The sequence below is a fragment of the Lepisma saccharinum genome, chromosome 6 (genome assembly GCF_977018435.1).
Source record: "Lepisma saccharinum chromosome 6, izLepSacc3.1, whole genome shotgun sequence".
Taxonomy (NCBI): Eukaryota; Metazoa; Arthropoda; class Insecta; order Zygentoma; family Lepismatidae; genus Lepisma; species Lepisma saccharinum.
Window position 1 is genome coordinate 43,593,211 of NC_139234.1, and position 15,154 is coordinate 43,608,364.

Sequence of the window (15,154 nt, forward strand, 5' to 3'; positions counted from 1 at the left end):
AGATCCTTTTGGTGACATCTTATCAATCTGTGTCGGCAGTAATAAATAATCATCCGGTCCTTGTGTACATTTCTTTTCGAGTCGTGAGCTCAGTGCAGCTATCGTAAGAAACATAAAGTGCAAAGGAATGCTAAAGAAGGTACCAACTTAGTTATTTGTGGTAGTACATTGTCTTTCCCATGGTGTATTAGATTTCGTCAAACAGTTTTAATTGCTTCTACACAGAAGTGCTGGTGTAATTACTGCACGGCAGGAACTGTCTGTGGCAATACAATCACTAACTACAATGAAACAGCACCCTGGAGAAAGCGTAAAGATGTAGAATTTTAGTTTTCTCAAAACAAAGCATTTATGAGTGTACCAGTAACTGAAACATCTGAAGCCGATGAGAAAAAAAATAATGTTTTCGGAAGCAAAGATCGCTTTGTTGTGTGGTAGAGTTAAAAGAGAACGGGGCTGCTCAGTTCGCAACGAATGCATAAACATGATGTGACGAGCTCAAAAGGTGCTTTGCTGAGTGGACTTTCTGCAAACTACAAACCATTCCAATATCAACGATTGAGTGTGACAGAGGTTTCAGTAAAATTAAACATTTTACCGAACAGCGAAATCGATCGACGGATGAAATAGTACGAGCATTGTTATTTATCCCTGTAAATGGCTCTAAAGTCAGAGTTGCAAAAAAGCCGTTTTTTTTAATGTATGATTTCTTTCCTGAAAAAATGTTTTAAAAAAAACTAATATTTTGGCTTCCTGCCAACTTCTGCCAACTTACAGTATTTCACTACCAGTTTTAGTTGTGAGTTTTGAGGTACGTAATGCCAAATTTTGCAAAGAAGAAGAGTCGAAAGAAGCCCAACAATAAAGCCGCGGAAAACTCCCCCCCCCCAAAAAAAAGCCTTTTTTCGGATAATTTAAACTCTACTTACAGGGACGATTTTCCTGTGACAAAAGTTTCTGAAATGAGGCTACAGGAAGGACGCCATGCTGCAACACATCATTTATACATTGAAATCAGTAGCAGCGATTGGGTGCCAAAACGGGGGGGGGGGGGGGCGGGGCGCAAGGACAGTTTAATTTTTATTTGTAAACAAGCTTAGAATTAAAAGGGTGTGGTGGCAAAAAAGTGGGGGACAACTGCCCCACCACGCCCCCTATTCGCCACCACTGATCAGTAGTTATGAAGTTCCCCCTTCCCCTCCTCTGCATTTTCTTTAATTGGAGAAATACAAATGTGGCCATTCCTCATCCTTGATGAAGTCCGAAGAATTATTTTTACATGCATTAATAATTAAAGCAAGGCTAAATCTTTTGTTAAAGTACAGCTTCAGTTGTGATGGGGTGTTTTTCATTGGATAAAAATATCTATTTTCTTAATTTCCAACTATACCTAAGTAGGGGGTGATTAAATAAATGCTACGAAAAATGAAAATAGGAAAGAAAGGCCAAGAAAAAGTCAAGAAAATGCCGGAAAAGTATCGGGTGGTATCGGCTCATCCTTAATTAGTATTTCTGTTGACCCATTTATTAGGGAAATGAACAATTTTATGCACACTTTCTTACGTAGGCTATTTAAGTAACTGGGGCTCGCATATAACATAGTTTCCTGTATGCTTTTTAACTCTGTTGTTACCCTTCATCTTAGCTCAGGTAGTAGTTTCGTGGATGTGTAAATATTGTATCTTTTATACATTCCAGGATTTGAGAAACTGCAGCACAGACACAAGCAGGACCCGAAGATGTCCTTTGTCATCAAGGCGATCTACACGATGGCTTACGGTCTGCATAATCTCCAACAAGACGTCTGTGGAAGAGAAACAGTGGGTCTCTGCCCGGAGCTCTTTCCGTTCAACGGGTCTCTCTTCAAGGTTAGTCACTTTTGCTACTGCGCTGTTATATTACTTATCGCTGTCCGTACACGATCAAAGTATCCACGAACATCACCTGAATTCCAAGCTTAAAGGAAGTGACGTCAGAGCATACGTCATATTTCTTCCCGACATCAAGTTTGACGTCCAAAACTTTCTATCTATGAACTCAATAAAGCCTTTCAAGGCAGACTGTCGACAAGTAAGAGCACATGATATTGAAATTGATTATTATCTAAAAACAAGCATCGAGGTGCAGCAAAATGGTATTTATTTCTATTCAGGACTCGAAATTTAAATTTTTGCGAAACGGAACGCTTAAATTTTCGATAACATGGTGTTGCCTCTCTTTTCTTGTCTTTGGTTCCTGGAGCAACGAGATAACGACGAGTGAAATGATACCCTTTATTATAATTAATAATAGTTAATATCAACATATTTACAAAAACATCAAATAGTATGAAATACATTTAACACGAATCTTCTGGAATTTTCTTTCCCTTTTAAAATTTAAACAGGCGAAATCGTGGATGGTAGTCAGCTCGCCGAATTTGGGTAAAAAATTGAATTAAATGTACATATCCTCAGTAATATGTCTAATTGATTGATTTGTTGTTTTAAGTCCACTTTATGCACAGTAAGGCTAATCGGGACTGGACCTACAATTTAAAGTGCGATCCGAACCGCTTGTGCCTCCACCGGGTATCGAACCCGGGACCCCTTGATTACAAGGCGACGTCGCTACACTGCGCCATCGGGGAGGCCCAGTAATATGTCTAAATATCACTTATTAAAAATCAAATTGTGCAAATGAAATATATTTCCATGTTGTTATTTTGGTAATGGTAAGAGATTTGATTTGTTGTTTGACTAACTTGATATTTGACTTTGAGTTAATCTGTCTGAACAGTCGAATCCACAAGACGAGACAAATAATAATAATTAACTAATAAATATGTGAAAACGAAAACCATAAAAACACAAAAATATGAAGGCAACATGGACGCTATCATGCTCTGCTAAGCTCCCAACACCGCATAAGGAAGTTATATTAATGCTTTAATATGTACTATTAAAGAGTTTTAAATATTTAGTTCACGGTGAAAAGGAAAATGTGTTGAAATATCAAAATAATAATAATAAATATGCCGCCGCTCCCCGAATGATGTCACGGTGGACCATATATTAACTCCAGAGTTTCAGTATTTTCCTCTCACAAGAACACGTGCAGTGCAATTTCTCATAGGACATTATGTTTATTATGTGCTTGGCAACCAACCTCATGTACATAAACTGTTATTTAATTTCTATGCCAGTGAAGAATATTATCAAAATGATCAGATAACCTGTAAAACCTTGTATGCAAATTTCCTACATGTGATCCTTTGGAACTCGCGCCCAAATGTAAAATTTGTGTAAGTAATAACTACTTTCAATAAAGAAAATTTAAAAAGAAAAAGAAAAGTTGGTAAGAGCGCTGGTTGGAATCCGAAAGGACGAGAGTTCAAATCTCCTCTGAGAAAGTTGGATCTTTTTTTTTTTCAGGCATATTTAAATCAAACGTTAGAGAAATACAAGTTCTGATAAGAAGTTGCTCCTGTTCCACCGTAGTTCAGTTGGTACATACATAGTCTGCCTGCAACTCTTGCAGGAAGCAGTTCGTAGTGAGCTCCGCTGTCCGCGCGAGAAGGCTGTTATCGAACTGCCCGAGTTAGCTAGGGCCATACAAGGTTTCCTAGTGGGTTTGGGGGGGGGGGGGGTGCGAGAAGTTCTGTAATATATTTCTCGAGTGCAGTGAAGACGCGATGAACACACAAAGACAAAACCCCTTGAAATTTGTGTTCACTGATGTTAAAACGAGGCCCACGTCATTAAATTTTCATCAATGGTTTCACGATACCTATCAAGTGCCGACGAACCAAGTGCTAAGGCTGTGTCCGAAAGCTGCAAGACCATACTTGAAGCGAGCATACTTCGAGAGCATACTCGCAGTGCGGTCTTGAAGCCTGGAAGCGGAAAGCTTTCGAACTGCACTTCGACCGCAGCGCCAACACAAGTGAGGAATGCAACAAAAGTTGCTTCGAAACTAAAATTATCAAACATCGACTGTATGTGCCACTCTTGTTTTCCGTGAACAACACACACATGACTCGGCGTGCAGTTTATATAACACAGCACGTTATTAATTATAGAAATATGAAAGAAATTTGCTCTTTCAAATTAATTTTCACACATTCCGCAACATGGTTTACGATCGCGGGAAAAGAAATTGTTTTCTTAATTTTCTAACACCTTCTCACTATATAAGAAAGAAACCACGCATATATGAATAAAACCAATAAATAAAATTACATAGTATTTTAAAAACTTGTTTACTTACATTTCCACACAATGGAAGAACTACAGCTACCAGCTGATTGACTTCAGACATCCATTTTTTTAACAAATGAAAAGCAAGCACAGATCGCAAGTGTGCACCGCTCGTGTGCTGCGTCCTCTGGTCTTGTACACTCGTTTGCTTGGCGCTTTCGAACTGCACTAGGTGACGTCACTTCCGTCAAGACTGTACTTCAAGTATGTACTTTGTACCTTTTGGACACAGCCTTAGTTTTGAAATAGATTACTGTCGAAAGTGTTTGTACGTGAAATTTGTGACAAAAATGGTAAGCGAACGGTTCCTCAATGATTTTGGTAATGAGGTTTTCTATAGAGACGCTGACGGTGACCATAAAGTTGAAGTAGAATGGGTCCACCAGCGACATGTAATCGTAAGAATTCATGTAGTTCCAATTGAATTAAGTGAAGAAGTTATAAGTCGAGTCATGAGTTCTTATGGTGAAGTGTTGAAACTTGAGGACGAGACTTATTCTGCTGATCATGTCTATCCTACACGTACAGGTCGTGTTTTGATCAAAATGATATTACGTAAACCCATACTCTCATATGTAACGCTGAATGGAGACAATTACTGGGTGACATATCCTGGGCAGGTGAGAACTTGCATAGCTTGTTCAGAAGTGAGGCACAATGTCGCACAGTGCCCTAAACGTCGATCCCCTGAAACCCGCCCCCACAGGGGCCCAGTCAATATACCCGCTGACAAAGTACCGATGGCATATGAAGCTACAGTGTTACCAGCGATACAACCCAGAGATTCAGCACCATCAGTCGTAGACGTGCCACAGACGACAACACAGGAGAAAAACAGACAGCACCGTACCTAACAAAAACGAGCCAGGTCCAAGCCACGAAGATAGTGTAGAGCGTCCACTAACAGGTAGTGAAGAAATCGAGCGGATAACTATGACCACATCAGAGGAGGTCCATGCCATACCTCCCCTCCCTCCCAGTGTTTTGTTCACGGAGACAGAGTTTCCCGTAGTTACCTCCCCTCGAAAATCACGTTCGAGGTCTGTATCAAGGTTACGGTCAGTGGCGGAAGAGTCAAGGGTGCTACGTAGAAAGAAGAAGGAAAATAATGAATGCGTAAATTCCACAATAGTTCATAATGAATTTAGAGTAGAAACTGGTACCCCAAAACAAGATTTTCAAAACGTTAGTTTAACACGTAATTCAGGAAATGCAACTAAAGAAAACCTTCAAACAGTAACACTTACCCCAGATTTATTTAGTGGAAAGCATAGTTAATGTATTCTAGGCAGAAGTTGGAGATCTGTAATGTTGAAGAATTTAAATTTGAGATAAGAGTGATTTACGTGTGTAGTGTGAGACATAAATTGTACTATTGTGTTATGATAGAGGTGTACATGAATAATAACAGTGGCTATACACTGTTCAGAGTGACCACCCAACATGTTTACGGGATTATTTCATATGTTTTTCACTCTATGAACACAACTGTTAGAGTAGCGACTATTAACATAAATAAGTTAAGTTCCACGATGAAACAACGAGCTTTAGGTGATTTTCTCTCCGATCCTCAGTGAATGTCGTCCTTCTGCAGGAAGTGTGTGTGACTCAGCTTGAATTACCAGCCCAGTATGTGGCATATTTAAACCCCAAGTGTCACGCACAAGGAACGGACTTAGTTGTCAAAAAAGGACTGCCGATCTCTCTCACGTAACTGAACATCAATCTGGCCGTATAATAGCTACAAAAATAGCAAATATTTGGTTATTAAACATGGATGCTGCGTCTGGAAATACAAACCTTCACTTGCGAAATGAGTTTTTTTGGTACTGATGTAGCAGCAGGATTACAAGGGAGGAAAGAGCATATAATATGTGCAGGTGACTTTAATTGTGTTTTATATCCACAGGATCAACGACCTGGGTTCTCAACATCGAATTCATTACAAAAATTAGTTCATGGTTTTAATTTTGTGGATGTTTGGATCGCTAAGCATAATCGGAAATTGAGATATACATATTTCCGAGACAACTGTGCATCACGTTTAGATCGTTTCTATGTCACTCCCCAATTAAGTCAAAATGAGACATCAATACAACTCGCTCCCACGTGTTTCTGACCATTCAGCCGTAATTATGGGGATAAATTTGAATATCCCTCAGGTTTCGAAAGGATACGGATATTGGAAATTAAATACTTCTATTCTCGTAGAGCCAAATTTCAAACACACCTTTCATGAACAATGGAAAAAGTGGGAAAAAGATTTAGAGAAAAAGACAGATATTCTAGGTTGGTGGGAAAAAATTTAAAACCTGGTATTAAAAATTTTTGAGTTCAATTTTGCAAAGAACGATCCGAAGATTGGAACCTCAAATATAACTTCTATTACAGTGTGTTGCGTGAGCTTATAAAGGATGCAACGAATGGTACAACAGTGCAAACTGATATAAAGCAAATTCGAGCCACTTTATTACGTGTGCATACTCAGAAACGTAATGGGGTCAAAATTAGGAGCAGGCTCCCACATTTAGATCGCCATGAAACTGTATCTCTCGCTCATGTTATACAAGAGAGGGAAAACGCGACGAGGCAACAAATTGGAATCGTTCAAATGGATGATGGACGGGAGTATACAAAACTTTTGGACATTAAGAAAGTACTTTATGATCATTATAGTCACCTTTATTCGGATACAACTACTAATGGTAATTCAAATGCTGATGAATTTTATGAAAATATTTTCACAGTGCTTCATGATACTGATAGACATCGTTTAGACAATGTATTCTGTACATAAAGCAGTCATGGCGGGGAAACCCTTTTCCTCTCCTGGAATTGATGGACTTCCCACTGCTCTCTTTCAAACCTTTTGCAATTTGATGGGGGAAACGATAACAAAATGGGTGAATGCAGTTTTTAGGAACCACATCACAGGTAAATACTGGTGTTATAGTATTAGTACCAAAAATAGCGCAACCAAAGAAAGTGTCTCATTATCGTCCCATAACTCTACTGTGTGCAGATTACAAAATATTTTCTCGGTGTATGATGCAACGACTGGCTCCTTATGCTGAACAATTAGTTGGTAAGATGCAATATTGTTACGGTGAAAACAAAAATATAAGGCTCATTCAATATATAACCGGAAACATGTTCTAACAAATATTTATTAGTTACCAAAAGAATTATAGTATTATGTTTAACATACCCCTTTAGTTCAATGCACCTACGCCAGCGCTTGATAAGGGCAAATCTTTTGGACGCGTGTGTAACCGCTCATGTACCGCTGACTGGATTTCGTGGTCATTCTGGAACCTCGATCCACTTAGTGCATTTTCAGGGGGCCAAAGGTGGTGCGAGATCGGGTGAATATAGAGGGTAAGCACTCAAACTTTAGGTCCTCGATGGTAGACAATGTCACACTGGCAGTGTGTGGTCTCGCATTGTCATGGAGCAAAAGCACACCAGACCACGTCGTCCCTGCAGAATGGCTGGTTTCAGTTTTTCGTACAAAATGTTGGAGTAGGTGGTACCGTTTACATTGTGACCTCTGGGCATTGTACGTATGAAGTAACGGCGGGGAAAGAGAGGGAAATCATCTGCGGTATCAAATCCTCCACTTGAGCAATGTTTGCTTTCCGTGACTGCATTGACAGAGCGACCTGGACGCGGAGAATCTTCAACACTGGTTATGCCCTGTTTGAACTTCTCAGCCCACTCGTACACTTGTGATCGACTCATACAGTTGTCACCGTACTTAACTGTCATGAATTTCTATCGGCTTCACGCCTTCACTCAAAAATCTCACGACAATTCGCTGCTCCAGCTTGGAGCACTCCTGTAAGGATGCCGCCATCTTTAGTAACTATTTCCCAGAGTCCCGTGCCCGAAGCAAGCGTGCCAGCCCCAGCTATGACTACCTTACATATGTCTTCACAAAATAACAAACATATAACAATCACGGTCGTATGTTATATTTTTTATACTAGTTTTCCGGTTATTTATTGAATGCACCTTGTATATAGACTATGGGGTGTTGTAAACACTCCGTGAAGTAATTGCTAGTTCAAACTCCAACGCTACAAATGTAAATCATGCCATTTTAGCTGTAGATTTCCAACATGCTTTTGACTCTGTTGATCATGAACATAATATGTTCAAGGTTTTTGGTAAACTTGGTCTAGGTGGAAATTTTCTAAATGCCTTACAAGGTCTGTATAAATACGCAGAATCCAAAATCCAAATAAATGGATTCTTAACGAACCCCTTCCCTGTGTGTGCAGGGGTTCGACAGGGAGATCCTCTCTCCATTGCCATTGTTAATATCCTTAGAAAAGGTAATATTTGGTGTTACAATTAGCAATCAAAATATTAAAGTATTATCGTATGCAGATGATGTCAGTATTTTAGTTCAGTCCCAGACTGACACAAAAATTATATATCAGCAACTGGAGAAATACAAACTGGTTTCAGGTTTAAAGATAAACTATGAAAAAAAAACTCGTATGATGTATTTAAATTCTACAAACCAAAACAGATCTCAAGAACATTTTCAGGTTGTTCCAAAACTGAAAACACTTGGAATAATGTTTACTATGTCAATTAAACAGATACAGGAATTAAATTATAATTCGGTAATAGGAGCTATAAAAGCTGTTTTATGTAAACATAAGCTTAGGAATTTAAGCTTACTATCACGTGCAGCTTTTGTAAATATTTTCGCGCTCTCCAAGGTCTGGTCTCTAGTGAAAATCCTTCCACCACGAAAAATAGACCTTGCGAAACTGAAGAGTGCTGTAAATTGGTTGATGTGGTCTGGACATATCCTTCGGGTTAGCCATGAAACAATGTGTACCTGTTGAATGCGGCGGATTAAAATTGGTTCATGTGGCAACCAAATGTCAAGCACTAATGATTCAGGCTAACGTTGCCGCTCTGATAAATCATCCTGAAGGTCTGACAGATACGATCCTCCAGCAATGTTTGAACACTATTGTATTAGAATATCCACTTGATATGAGCACTATTCCCAAACAGTATAAATATTTGGTAGATTATATTGTGGAAATATGTTATTATTTGTTACTATCGGGTAATCTTCAAATACCCACTGTAAAAAATATATACAAAATTATCTGTAAGACTAGGTATAATAAATGTAAAATAATATTGAAGTACCCTCGTGCCCTAAGGAGTTTGGTCTAATGTGCATGCAACACATTTATCAACAAAGCTAAGGTCTGCATGGTATTGTATTGTTCACCAAATCGTGATAACTGGAACTAAACTTCATCGATTCCGATTAGCGGAAACTCCGCTGTGTAAATGGTGTAATGTAGAAGAAAGTTTAGAACACCTAATCAGTGAGTGTATAATTACAAAATCAACGTGGGAGTATATCACGAAAATGATCAGTATAATATGCAGAACAAGCCAGAGGCAAATCACGATTGATCATCTTTTGTACCCAAATTTTACTTATTACCCGAAAACAAAGGTACATAGTGTACAATGGATATTAGGAAATTATCCTTGGTTTGTTAGTACCTATAAGAAACATGATTTTCGTGAGAGATTTGAAATATATATGCATCAAGAATATCAACATATTTCTTCATATTTTATGCATACTACGCATACAAATTTTTTAACTGTCATGCATACTATGTAACCAAAAACAGTTGTATTGGATGAACATACTTTGTATTCTGGAAATGTAACAAGTAAATAAAGTTACTTGAAAATAAAAAATAATTTTAAAAAAAAGTTGGTTAGAGCGCTGGTTGCAATCAGAAAGGACGCGAGTTCAAATCTCCTCCGAGAATGTTACATCTTTTTTTTTTTTTCAGGCAAGGAGCAGGTTATAATTGATTGAAATATAAGTTCCAAAGAATATCGAGTGAATGCCGTTGTTAGCTCAATCGGTAAGGGCGTTGCTTCAAAATCCAGAGGTCCCGGGTTCGAATCCCGGAAGTGAACGTTGGTTTTGAATATCCTCTGGTCTTCTCTACCTTCCACTTTGCCTAAATCCTCACTTCCTCTCAACCTCTCCACTTTCCGTGGGCAGCTGCCACTTTCTTTGGGAAAGACCTTTTCTGTTATATTAGCTTCAGCAAAATCTATAAACTGTAATAATACAACTTCGGTATGGACATGATTATGTCTCTGAAAAAGTTCTCGCTGATGGGAGGATTCGATCTCACGATTGTGGAGCAGCTGCCTTAACCATTAGACAAAACTGCCACTTGCGTTGGAACCACCTATTTCTGCTGTATTAGCTTCAGCACAATCTGTACACTGAAATAATACAACTTGTGGTTGAACACATTTCTCTGTTAAAGTTGGAGGAAATATGCTCGAAATGTTTTGCACGGTTTGAATTTACCTGTGGTAACTTTTTCTTTCAGTTTTAATTCATATTGATGAGGAATACACATATAATAATAGTATCATAAAAATATAGTAATTGTTACATCATTTCTGGTAGGGATGAAGATTTACGTCAATTACAAACCACTGGCGTATTCAGGTTTTTGCTTCGGAGGGAGCTGGAATTGTAAAGGTGAATATTACGTGAATATTGCGTTCTAGGTGGGTGGATGGATACATTATAAAATATTTCGTAATTCCTATTTTTTTTACCTTCGATTTAAAAGTTATTCAAGAACAAAATGATGAACGGTCATTGTAAGGGGAAGGAGGGGGGGACTTTCATCACTTGTACTTTTATAGAGCTCTCTACTGCATTCATGAAAATTTAGATGGTAAAGTCGCCACCTTGTAATCAAGGGGTTCGGGGTTCGAGTCCCGGTGAAGTTACATTGCACAGTGTTTCGAATCCCACTTTAAACTGGGTCAAGTACAGATTAGCACATGTGTGCAGAAAGTGAACTTCAACAAAAATTCAATTCAAAATTTCGGGAGGGACTCCATCAGCTTCCCCCTGAGTTCGCTAATGATTACAAGGGACAGTGGGATCTAGTGGGAGAATCTTCCATGTTTCCCCATTAATACACACTCTATTTGTATATATGGGAGGGGTAGGATTATATTTATATGCTTAGAACTCCAAAGACACATAGTAAAGAGTTGGTGTTATCAACAGCAGGGAACAAAAGCTGAGGAGATCAGCGATAAAATCTTCAGCTTTTTTGTCCATGTAGCTCCAAAATAGAGTGGTTTAGACCTCCTCTCTCGCCTCTAATTCAGAACAAGCCCACCGTAGCTACGGCTGATACACTCTTACATTCTGCTTGATGAATTACCTTAATCTCGTCGACGTTAATTTATAAAGTCGTTCAACAGATGGCAGCACTAGCAGCAGCAGATTTATTTACTCGTTTTTCGCAGCTCTACCACGGAAACGGAAGACAAGGGACGAAAGATAGGAGACGCCTGTGTTATTCAAATACGAAGTAATTAATCTAGATGTAATTAAAACACCATCACGATGTTGTTTCTTAACAAGAAAGTCGCTTTTTATGAGGGTAAAATTCATTCTTTAGAATGACTGGCATAATGAATGTAACGAATGGCTTATTGCAGAAAGGGACCTGAGTCACTTTTGCATAATTCTGAGAAAAAGAAGAAAAATCGTATAATATTGATAGTGAAAGGAAGAAATGTACCGCTGTTGGCTCAAATATTCAGCATAAAGAAAAGTTAATTTTGCAACCCTCAATGCGCCCCCCTGCAGTATGCTGCTAGAGACAGTGGAGATGAAAAGGTTGTGACTCCGGTACCTTTCTGCAATAAAAGTGAAAACTGTGAGAAATAAGACAAGAAATTTCCTACAAACGCACGTTTGTCGTTGCCACATAAGCTAGGTTAGGTTAGGTTATGTTATATATGCCACAGAAAATTATAGATTCATCAATAAATGACAGTGTACTGCACTTTCTGGACTTTATTGTCGGTGTTTGAAGTACAAAAATGTACGAGCTCATACATGCATGTGTTATTCTACATCTGAGTCTGTTTCATTGCCGTGTGTAGTGGGCCACTGAAGAATATCTTCATAAAAATCATTTGACGTCGTCTGGTACATACGACAAGGTAGTTCGTATGTCCTTCAATTTAGTAAGCTTGATCGGCATACGTGCAACAGGGAACGTACGTGACGTAGAAATTACAATTCTTGCACCTTTGGACAGATAGAAGGTGTAAGACGTCAAACCTTTGATGAATTCGGATACCTTGACAGTACCCTTATGTTCAACACAGTATTCAAAGTAATGATACTTGGAAATCTGAAAATACTGCCTATTCTTGTAGGAACACATGTTAGTTTTCAAAGATGCCACATTTTTTTGTAGACATGAGGCCACCACGTTGCGAAACCAATAATGTTACTGGTGTCAATAAGTTTGACAGTATTTTTACCACCCGAGCTGCATTACAGATTTGCGTACACAGTTCGTACAATGTATAAATACGGCTGTTTATTGCAGAAAAGGACCCGAGTCAGTGACTCAGGTACCTTTCTGCATTAAAGTACACTTTTCACTGTGCATTTTCTTGGCTATAGCCTCGTGTGACCTACGCCCTTTTTGCGCTAAAAGATGTGTCTGTAACTAGGAAAATCAAAAATACCATTAACTCCGATTCCTCAAAAATGTGACTCAGGTCCCTTTCTGCAATAAGCCATTCATTTGATTCACCTGCGACAGCTGCGTGGCGTTATCTAAACACCAATTCAAGATCATCTAAGTTAGCGAGGTAATCTAAGCTAGAACTACCCAAAAATCAACGAACGCATGAATGTAACAAGCGTAAGTTGTGTGAATGTAAATTTAAGATGTCTGAAATAAAGAACATAACGTAGTGCACACGATATAAACAATTATTGACGTAGGTCCCAAAGATTATCGCCGCAATTGCGGGAATATGACGTCATACTGGATTTTCCTCACCGCACTCTTTCGAGCGTGTTTTCTCATCAACCAAATTTTTTTATAGCAATCACAAACCTTGGTTTACAGATAAATAGTGAATGCATCTACAAATGTACAAAAGTACAGTATGAAAATTGTCCAATTTGCTGAATATTTGTATTGACGGTTAAAAATATTTAGAAACATTGTAAAAATCCTAATTTTCCTTGTTTTTGCAGAGCTATCTGCTCAACGTTACGTTCACCTACGAAAATGACACTTTGGTGGAATTTGATAAGAAAGGAGATCCGCCTGGGAGGTAAGTAATATTAGTAAGTAATAACAACATTGATAATAATTTCTTGAAAATAAAGGAAAAGGACAGAATCTCTTCATTTATTAGAACTGCAGCCTCTTGCATGTAAACTAACAATAACTAACCAATGGCGCAACAGCCCTACCTACCGGCTGCCCACATGCCTCAGCAGAGGTGGGAGTGACGTGCTGTTAACTTTAACACGACGGGGTGACGTGTGGTCAATACGAGGAACCCCCAGTTGTTGTTATAGGTTCCATGACCGGGTTGCACTACTTATTCGTGGCTCCACAATTTCTTCTCGATGGTGGGTGCCCACCGGTATTACACTGGCCGAAATATCTGAGTTCCCACAGGGGACTCGAACCTGAGCACCTTCTAACGCAAGGCTTCGGTGTGGGACTTGCATATAAATAATGTGACAAAAATAAATAATACAGAGTGAGCACAAAAACACTCCCTGGTTTTGAAATGGTATACCAAAAGTAGTATTCTACAGAAATGTTCACAGTAGTTGTAAAAACTCATAAAGTTTTCGTGGTGTTCATTGGAATTACAAATGCTCAATGTGCGCGCCACCTGTTACGCGGGAAACATCGAGACGATAATCCAACCACACCTTCTCAAGCGTATCCGGTGTGATGAAGTTGACAACTGTACTGATGCGTTCCTGAAGATGATTCAATGTTGTGGGTAGTGGAGGTACATAGACCTGGTCCTTCACGAACCCCCAAAGGAAAAAGTCACAAACTGTCATATCCGGTGATCGTGGGGGCCACTTGCATAGATTTTGATCATTATGTCCAGCTCGTCCTATCCAACGGTGTGGGAGGTTGTCATTCAGAAAGCTGCGTACAGATTGATGCCAGTGTGGGGGCGTTCCATCTTGTTGTAGAATGTAGTCACCTCTCTCTGTAGCAAGTTGAGGAATTAACCAGTCACGTAGCATTGTTAAGTAGCTTTCACCTGTGATTGTTGGCCCCTCAAAGAAGAACGGACCGTACACTCGACGCTCTGACACTGCACAAAAAACATTCACCTTGGGTGAGTCACGTTCCACATCAAGAGTGGCATGCGGATGCTCGCTTCCCCAGATCCTAACATTATGCCTGTTCACTTTTCCACTCAAGTGGAAGGTCCCGTCATCACTAAAAATGATCTTTGTCAGAAAGGTTTCATCGTCCTCCATTAAAGTGTGGATAGTCTCGCAAAACCCACGTCTTGTCTTGTGGGTATAATTTTTGAACCAATTGCAGCCGGTACGGGTGAAAACGCAAACGCTTCCGTAAAATCTTGCTTACGGTAGTTTGTGGCACCTGCAACTGCCTGCTGGCTTGACGTGTTGATTTTCTGGGACTGCGTACAAAGGCTTCTCGCACACGCTCCACAATTTCCTCAGAGATGGAAGGTCGGCCAGAATGTTCTTTTCTTTGATCACAAATGCATCCTCTCAACAAATGTTTTATGCCACTGCAGAATGGATTTGTGTGTAGGTGGATCAACATTAAACTTCCGTTTAAATGCACGCTGCACTCTCACAACACTGCTTGTTTTGGCAAATTCTAACACGCACCAGCTTCTTTGCTTCGGAGTGAACGCCATTTTCGATGTTACTGCCCTCTAGCTACCGAATTCACAACTAGCGATTCTGAAAAGAAAGATAGTCTATTAAAATATTTTGAGTTAACTGAGCTTTGGATATCAATTTTATCAAAATATTAAAGTAA

At 39.2% G+C, this 15,154-nt stretch overlaps 2 protein-coding genes across 2 annotated transcripts in view; one reads left to right on the forward strand and one right to left on the reverse strand.

The window, feature by feature from the left end:
• The window catches only part of LOC145988719 (metabotropic glutamate receptor 5-like), a 229,603-nt gene that overhangs the window by 181,230 nt on the left and 33,219 nt on the right, over nucleotides 1-15,154 (forward strand). Inside the window, exons 5-6 of the mRNA XM_083123827.1 lie at nucleotides 1,699-1,868; nucleotides 13,351-13,430. Coding sequence (XP_082979953.1) covers nucleotides 1,699-1,868; nucleotides 13,351-13,430 — 250 coding nt within the window. The remainder of the gene's footprint in view (nucleotides 1-1,698; nucleotides 1,869-13,350; nucleotides 13,431-15,154) is intronic.
• Nucleotides 1-15,154, reverse strand: part of LOC145988718 (uncharacterized) — a 363,608-nt gene that overhangs the window by 97,774 nt on the left and 250,680 nt on the right. The window lies entirely within an intron of this gene.